This window comes from Choloepus didactylus, chromosome 6 (genome assembly GCF_015220235.1).
Source record: "Choloepus didactylus isolate mChoDid1 chromosome 6, mChoDid1.pri, whole genome shotgun sequence".
Classification (NCBI taxonomy): domain Eukaryota; kingdom Metazoa; phylum Chordata; class Mammalia; order Pilosa; family Megalonychidae; genus Choloepus; species Choloepus didactylus.
The window spans coordinates 83088956-83098317 of NC_051312.1; the positions used below are offsets into that span (position 1 = coordinate 83088956).

The window sequence follows — 9362 nt, forward strand, 5'->3', positions numbered from 1 at the left end:
TTGTGATTGGTTTGTTGAGGTCATCTATTTCTTCTAGAGTTAATGTTGGTTGTTTATGCTTTTCTAGGAAGTTGTCCATTTCATCTAAGTTGTCTAGTTTATTAGCATATAGTTGCTCATAGTATCTTCTGATTATCTCCTTAATTTCTGCAGGGTCGGTAGTTATATTTCCTTTCCCACCTCTGATTGTGTTTATTTGAATCTGCTCTCTCTTTTTTTTTTGTTAGCCTAGCCAGTGGTCCATCGATTTTATTGATTTTCTCAAAGAACCAACTTCTGGTTTTGTTGATTCTCTCTGTTGTTTTCCTGTTCTCAATTGCATTTATTTCTGCTCTAATCTTTGTTATTTCTTCCCTTCTGCTTGCTTTGGCATTAGTTTGCTGTTCTTTCTCTAATTCCTCCAGGTGAGCAGTTAAGTCTTCAATTTTTGCTCTCTCTTGTCTTTTAATATATGCATCTAGGGCAATAAATTTCCCTCTCAGCACCGCCTTTGCTGCATCCCATAAGTTTTGATAAGTTGTGTTTTCATTGTCATTTACCTCGAGGTATTTACTAATTTCTCTTGTAATTTCTTCCTTTACCCACTGGTTTTCTAAGAGGGTGTTGTTTAGCCTCCATATGTTTGTGAATTTTATGACCTTTTGCCTTTTATTTATTTCCAACTTCATTCCGTTGTAGTCTGAGAAAGTGTTTTGTATAATATCAATATTTTTAAATTTGTTGAGACTGGCTTTGTGACCCAACATGTGGTGTATCCTAGAGAATGTTCCATGAGCACTTGAGAAAAAAGTGTATCCTGCTGTTGTTGGATGTAGTGTTCTATAGATGTCTGTCAAGTCTAGTTCATTTATCATAGAATTCAACATCTCTGTTTCTTTAGAGATCCTCTTTCTAGATGTTCTATCCATTGATGAGAGTGGTGTATTGAAGTCTCCAACTATTATTGTAGAGGTATCTATTTCTTCTTTCAGTGATCGCAGTGTTTGCCTCATGAATTTTGGGGCATTCTGGTTTGGTGCATAAATATTTATGATTGTTATGTTTTCTTGATGAATTGACCCTTTTATTAATATATAGTGTCCTTCTTTGTCTCTTTTAATTGTTTTGCTTTTGAAGTCTAACTTGTCTGATATTAATATAGCTACTCCCGCTTTTTTCTGGTTGTTGTTTGCATGAAATATCTTTTTCCAACCTTTCACTTTCAGTCTATTTTTCTCCTTGTGTCTAAAGTGAGTTTCTTGTAGACAGCATATAGATGGGTCCTGTTTTTTAATCCATTCTGCCAGTCTGTGTCTTTTATTGGGGAGTTTAATCCATTTACATTTAGTGTTATTACTGTAAGGGCAGTAATTTCTACTACTATTTTGTTTTTTGGAATTTGTATGTCATATCTTATTTTTTCCTCTCCTTTTACCTTTCCTGATAATCTTCATTTCTGCACTCTTCTCCAACTCTCTCTCTCCTGTCTTTTCCTATCAGCCTATAGCACTCCCTTTAGTATTTCTTGTAGTGCTGTTCTCTTATTCACAAACTCTCTCAGTGTCTGTTTGTCTGAAAATGTTTTAATCTCTCCCTCATTTTTGAAGGAAAGTTTTGCTGGATATAGAATTCTTGGTTGGCAGTTTTTCTCTTTCAGTATCTTAAATATATCATGCCACTGTCTTCTTGCCTCCATGGTTTCTGCAGAGAAATCTGTACATAGTCTTATCGACCTTCCCTTGTATGTGATGGACAGCTTTTCTCTTGCTGCTTTCAGAATCCTCTCTTTGTCTTTGACATTGGACAATCTGACCAGTAAGTGTCTTGGACGAGGTCTATTGGGATCTACTCTATTTGGGGTATGTTGTACTTCTTGAGTCTCTAATTTTCTGTCTTTTATAAGAGTTGGGAAATTTTCAGTGAATATGTCTTCTATTACTCTTTCTGCCCCTTTTCCCCTCTCTTCTCCTTCTGGGATACCCATAACACGTATATTTGTGTGTTTCATTTTGTCACTCAGCTCCCTAAAACCCTGTTCATATTTTTCCATTTTTTTCACCATCTGTTTTTTTGTGTGTATGAATTCGAATGAGCTGTCTTCCAGTTCACTGATCCTTTCTTCTGCCTGTTCAAATCTAGTGTTGTGTCCCTCCATTGTGTTTTTCATCTCCTCCATTGTGGCCTTCATTCCCATGAGTTCTGCCATTTGTTTTTTTAAGTTTATGAATTCTTCTTTATGATCATCCAGTATCTTCTTTATATCCTTCAGCTCTTTTGCTATATCTTCCTTCATTTCATCAAATTTATTTAGCATTAGTTGCCTCCAATCCTGTATCTCAGCTGAGCTATTAGTTTGTTCTTTTGGCTGGTCCATGTTTTCCTGTTTCCTGGTATGGCTTACTATCTTAAGTTGTCTAGACATCTGATTTTCTTGATTAGTTTATTTTGGAGCTTGTTTTCTATCTTTTACCTAGTGGTTTTCTTGTTGGTTGGCTTTGTTCTCTGGCCTCTGTTATTCAGCTCAACTTATTCTAGACCTCTAACTTAGGTTCTATTTAGTTGATCAGAATTTTTCCCCTCTTGTTTTTTCTGTTTCTTGCTCTGCCTCTATGTAACCTTTTTGTGAGTGGGTCTCCTCAGATATGGTCGACCCTAGTCAGATTTTCCCAGTTTAGTGAGGCCCAGGTCTCATTGGGAGGGTATGGAGTTTTCCTGAGAATGAGACCCTCCTATGAGGCCTTTAGAATTGGTGCTTTTCCTCTCCTGTCCAGCAGGTGGTGCTTGCCAGCCCGCAGCTCCCCAACCAGTGTAGGGAGGTATGTAGACTTTAGTTCTCCTGGTGACTCTGATCCTGTCAGGGGCATGGCTGACTGAAGCCGGAATCTGAATTACAGCCCCTGGGGTCTGAGTTCCGAAAAGAAGGACTGCCAGTTGAGCTGGACCTCCCTCCAGTCTCCCAATCCTCAGAACTCCAGTTGTGTCTCAGGGGCACTATTCCCTTCTCCTCTCTCCTCTTTGGGGCACCTCCAGCTAGATTCCTTGGTCAGCCTGAGTTGCCAATTAAAGATGGGGGTGGAGACCTTCAGTTGTGAATACGGAACTCAAAGACACTGTGGGTACTCTGTCTCCCCCCAAGCCCAGCCTAGTCCCTCAACCTGGGCTTTCCAGTGGAAAATAACCACATATATTACTTTTAGATTAAAAAAATAGAAAAGAAAAACAAGAAAAAGAAAAAAGAGAAAAAAAAAAAAGTCTCTTTTAAAAGTCTTTCCCTAGCCTGGAAATTTTGTCAGTGTCAGAATAGAGCATTTAAAGATATGCTTTGGGCTATTGCCTGATAATTACTCTCCAACAGCTTCAGTTCCACCCCTGCTGGGGGCTATTGAAATGCAAAAGGATAAGGGATCTGTGAGAAGCCAGAAGGGACAAAATGTAGGAAAAAAAAAAAAATGGCTTTTTTGAAGTCTGCGAATGGGTGCCCGCTTTTATGTGCTCCTGCTTCTCAGAGCCCAGCCCTTCTTTAGCACCCCAGCTCCCAAAATTATTTAATTAATTTGTTAATTAATTCTGCAGTTGAGGCTGGGTTGAGCCTCCCTTCTTGCCCTCAGCAGATTGCTGTTTTTTGGTCTCCTCCCCCCCTTTCAGGGAGCCAGCAGCAGGACAGTCTGTGAGGTCTGGGTGGGGAGGGGTGCCAGACCCCTGGTCCAGGGAACTTACAATGTTCGCTGCAATCTCAGCTTTTCCTCCAATTCCAAACTTGCGTCCGATGTGTGACTGGTTACTGGAGACCCCCAAAACACTGTTTCATATAGTTCTTGGGTAATTGCCAGCTGCTCTAGGGGAGAGACGAAATTCTGCTCTTCACCACTCCGCCATCTTGCCCCGCCTCCCCCAATATTCTACTTTTAAAGACACTTATCTTACATTTTTCAGAGAGTTCACATTAGTGGTAATATACAATCTCTCTCCTTTTGTGTCTGGCTTATTTCATTATGTCTTCAAGTTTCCTCCATGTTGTTATGTGTTTCACGATCTTGTACCGTCTTACTGCTGCATAGTATACCACATTTTGTTTATCCACTCATCTGTTGAAGGACATTTGGATTGTTTCCATCTCTTGGCAATTGTTCATAATGCCACTATGAATATTGGTGTGCAAATATCTGTTTATGTCACTGCTTTCAGATCTTTTGGGTATATACCCGGAAGTGAAATTACTGGATCATAAGGTAAATTGATATCTAGTTTTCTGAGGAACCACCAAACTATCCTGCAGAGTGACTATACCATTATACAGTCCCACCAGCAATGAATAAGGGTTCCAACTTCTCCACATCCTCTCCAGCATGTGTCCTTTGGATTTTATTCAAATTTTACCTATACATATGACATAAACACTATACGTTGATGATTCTTTATATAATACCCCAAAACAGGAAGGGTAATCTTTTCTCCACCATAATTTTATGAATATAGTAAACTCAGAAAATACAATACTTCTAGTAGTGAATAAATCCATCCATGATCCTTACTAACAGATATGAAATTACATCCTTCAGGATTACTTAGACATAATACTGTAAGAAGAAGTGGATATTTCTTGAACTTTTTGAACCGAGGGAAAGCTAATCTCCAAAGTCAAACTTATTTATATCCTATCCTGATTTCCAAGCAAGCTGCCAGGAACTAAGTAAAAAGTTGGTGGTGAAGAGGCAACAGAAAACATGACAGAAGGCTTAAAAGCAGCTTCTAAGACTCGTAGTACAAATGGATGGAGTGTCTGTGTTGGTTGACCTCCGTAAAAGAGATGCTCCCCACTCCTTTTACACTCAAACACAGGCTTCATTATAACTCTTTCAGGGCTTCAGTCTCACAAATTTTATAATACCTACTGGCAAGTCCAAAGGGTTGGTTACAGGGACCAGGTTGTAAAACTTGCAGAAAATAAGTAAAGTAAAATAAATGAGAGTGGCAAATCAATGAAGGATGCAAGCCATGCTCTGGCCAAAGGCTGGTAGCTTTATTCCTGAATATAAATCCTCACTAAGAACAAGCATAGCTGCCAGTGGTTTGTGATTTGGGACATATATGTATGTATATGCATATCTGTATGGTTTCATTTGTGTAAATATGTGAACACTCTTCTTCAGTGTGTGTGTGTTTAAAATTTGGCTTTCTATTAGGATGTATATATGAAGCTACATATTTGAAATATATGAGCCATTGTATAAATATATATTTACATTTGTAGAATTCATATTCACATGTACTATGTAAAGTTATGTGAAAGTAGTTTTGTTTGTGGTTCCCCTGCTCTCTTCCTCACAGTGAAAGAAAAGGCTCTAAATTGGTCATTTGGGGGATGTAGTCAACTTTCTTGTATATTTGCTAATTATTTTTACTGCCTCTTCATGGTGAAATGTTAAATCTTTGTTTTTCCCAACCACTATCCAGTAACCTCCTTTTTGGTATCTGCAGGTACACCAAAGTTACTGGAAAGGGAAGAGACCAGCTGAGTCAAAACTTTCTCTTCTTCCCATTACCCAGATAATGTCCTAGAGGAGGACATATCTACCTACATGAATATATAAACTGGCAGAGTTCACTCCAGATGTATCCAGACACATGTGGTAATGTACAGAAATGCATGTACACAAACTGGATAACTAGGACATAAGTACCAAAACAAACCAGCATGGCACAGCCAAACACAGACACACAGGACCATCAAAACACAGAAAGAACAACAGCTGCATGTGCATGCGTGTATGTGTGTGTTTGATATGCCTGGATACAAAGATGAGAGAAATATCTTGCAAACAAACACAAAATAATACATGCTTTTCCACCCAAACCCCCACACCCCCCCTACACCTTTCCACTCAAGCACCATAGAGAATAAGTAGAGGACAAAAATCAAGTCCCTTGATTAGTCACTCAGATGGTAAATGTTTACCCTCAAACTCAATTACCTCTTTTGAAGATTATCCATAAACTTTCAGGGCATCTTCTCCTTCCCTTAACTTTGTGGGTGTGTATTACTGAGAACCCTTGTGAAAAGTCATTCTAATCTCTGCCCTATAACAGCATTGTTTGGGCTCTGGGAAGCTGTGTGTGCAAATCTTCTGAAAATAAATAAAAAATCACAATTCCAATAAAATAATATAACTTAAAATAAACATTGTAAAGTTAAATCATAGATAAAATTCCACTGCCCAGAGGAATGAAAGATGAAATTTTTGTACTTTTGGATACTTTCAAATTGTATCCAGTTAATATTTATTGCAATTTTGTATTTGTTAGGCACTCTGTTAAGAGTTTTATAAGAATTATCTCATTTAACATTCCTACAAAGAAGGTGCCATAAGTATTTTCAGGCTCATTCTGCAATTGAGGAAACTAAAGAACAAAGAGGTAGGTAACTTCTCCAAGGTCACACAGCCAGTTTGTCTCAGAGCCAATTCCCTTTTTGCAGATAACTGGGAGTTAGTTGTTCTTTTTTCCACAGCATTACAAAAAACCAAATGATCTATGGGCTTTATGCCCAAACCTTCCTCCCTATACCCTAAACTAATTCTGCCAAAAACACTTATGTGACCTTACAAACTCAAACTTCTTAACAATGCATTGGCGGATCTGCTTGGTTTTAATGCTGTAGACAATGGGGTTCATGAGGCGTGACACCAGCAGATACACATAAGACATAAGGAGGTGTATGATGTGGGGCAGATGTTCACCAAAGCGGTGCACAAGAGACAAGCCAATCATGGGTATGTAGAAGAGAAGCACAGCACAGATATGGGAGACACAGGTGTTGAGGGCCCGAAGTCACTTCCAGCGGGAGGCGATGTTCAGCACAGTGCGGAGGATAAGGGCATAGGACAGGAAGATGAGCAGGGAGTCCACACCCACGGTGCAGGCCACAACAAAGAGCCCATAGATGTGGCTGACAGTGATGCTGGAGCAGGCCAGCTTCACTATCTCCAGGTGCAGGCAATAGGCATGGGCCAGCACATGGAAGTGGCAGTACTGGAAGCACTTAAGAAGGAATGGCAGGGGGAGGATGAGGAGGGCACTTCTAAGCACCGAGCTCAGCCCCATCTTGACAATGCGTGCAGGTGTAAGGATGGTGGAGTAACACAGCGGGTTGCAGATGGCCACATAGCGGTTGATGGACATGGACAATAGAACTGAAGACTCCACCAGAGACAAGGTATGGATGAAGAATAGCTGAGTGAAGCAGGCAGGGATGCCAATCTCTCGGGCATCAAACCAGAAGATACCCAGAATGGTGGGCAGTGTGGAAAGGCAAAGACCCAAGTCTGTGAGGGCCAGCATGGCCAAGAAATAGTACATGGGTTCATGGAGGGTGGCATCGGTGTGGATGACATGGAGGATGGTAAGGTTCCCTACAATAACTGTCAAGTAGATGGAGCAGAAGGGAATAGAGATCCAGCCATGGAGATCTTCCAGACCTTGGAAGCCCGTCAGGAAGAAAGTAGCTTTTTGGAAGCTATTATTCAGGATTGTCATGGCTTTAAAATCTTTGGATTCACCAACCTGCAACATAGAATGAGATCCCTGAAGAGTGATGAAGCTGAATTCCCACTCACCTAAATACCCCACGATCAGTGAGTGAGGAATGATCTGCAGATGGAATGGGAGAGAATCAGGGGACCTGATGTATTGGACTTTCCTAGAGGGTCTAGGAAGAGGATCCTTAGAGGAGATGGCTATAGCTCATGAATGCCATGTCAATTAGCCTTAGGGTGGTATGCACATCAGTGTTGGCCTCTCAGAGGTTTAATGAGGTCACCTCAAATGGCACTTCTTTCATGTGCTCCTTCCTGAAAAAAAATCTTCAGTTCAATCACTTAAAGCATATAGAATTTGTATCACATAATGGGGAACTGGTTCTGCAAATGATTTTGCATAATTGTTTGCTAGAAACAGGGGTACATGATGCCTCTCAAGTATGTTTGCAATTTGCTTGGGGATTGGGATATTGTGTATCATCCCACAGTGCCTAGCCTACAGTGAATGATGGAGGAATTCTCCAGCAAATTTCTGTTGCACTTCTTGACTTTATACCTTATGACTAGAGCAATGTCTCTCCTGTCTGTACATAAATGATTTTTGGTGGGAATAAATGGTGGTATGGGAATATGAAGCATGGAACTGGAGAATGTCTTAGAAGAAGTTGGGTCTTTGGAAAACAAATAATTGCAGAAAGAGGGCTTTGGGTCTTTACTCTGAGAAAGAGGAGGAGAGACATGTGTCTCCAACATCAGGACAGCTAACCTGGGACTAGATGTAGAGATGGGGATGCAGATGAGGTATGCATCAGGTATGAAGCAGAAGGAACAAAGAAAAGCCTGAAGAGACAGGGAAAAGCCTTTGTTCTATAGCTTAGAATGAGGGCACTAAATCTGAAGACTCTCAGAGTGAAGTATGTCTCTGGGGCTTGGATAGAGAATTACCCAGGCATAGTTCTATTCCTGTAACATCTTAACCGAGTTTTCCTTTTCTTCTGCCTCCAGAACTTTTGATTACAAGCTACTCTACATTGAGTGCTATGTATATTAGCATAGTGTGACTAATATGTTGTTTATCACATGCATAAAAACCAACATTTAGTAGATATGTTTCTAAGTGACAAAGGTTTATTATCTCATTCAATTCTCCCAACAATTTTATGATATAGGTTCTATTCTTGAGAGCATATTAGAGTTGTGGCATAAAGAGGTGGAAGTGACCTAGGTGAGGCAACAGCAAGTAAGGCCTGGGGATGGAATTTAGACACTGAGAATATACTTTAAAGTCTACATTATTGGCTCTTACCCTTTATTTCCTATGACTACTTCACAGCATTTTAGCTTTTACAAAAATAAAAAAAAATAATTTACAAAATCTGTGTGTTTCTACTTTGGACAGTCTGTGGATACCCACTTTCATTGTATGCATAACCTTAACATGGCCAAGATGGGTAGCAGTAGAGAAGAAACATCTTTTGGGAGCTTAGTTCAATTTAGGACATGCTACATGTAAGCTTAAGAACAAATTCCTGGGAAGAGTTTTGGAAAATATTATATTATATGGATCTTTGATTTGAATGAGGCCTGACTTACAGAATATCTGTTAGGATCATGGAAAAAATTCCTAGCAGATACAATCTGGAAAGAGAAGGCAGTAGCTCAGTAGTTGATTCTGGGAACTCTTTTAAATGAAGGTACAACATGAAATTAGAATAAGAAAAGATAGAAGAGAGAAGAAATTATGATAAAAGGAGCATAAAATATTGATAAAGTCAAATCATCACTGTTGACCACAAAATAGAAGCAAAGTGATATAAGGGTCATTCAAAAGGCATTGCACTTATGATG

General features: G+C 39.7%; 1 protein-coding gene across 1 annotated transcript; it reads right to left on the minus strand.

The window, feature by feature from the left end:
- Positions 1-6549: 6549 nt before the first annotated feature.
- On the minus strand, positions 6550-7512 carry LOC119538183 (olfactory receptor 51G1-like). Its single transcript, XM_037840993.1, is given in 1 exon segment — positions 6550-7512. A coding segment is annotated over 1 exon segment (963 nt).
- Positions 7513-9362: the final 1850 nt, after the last annotated feature.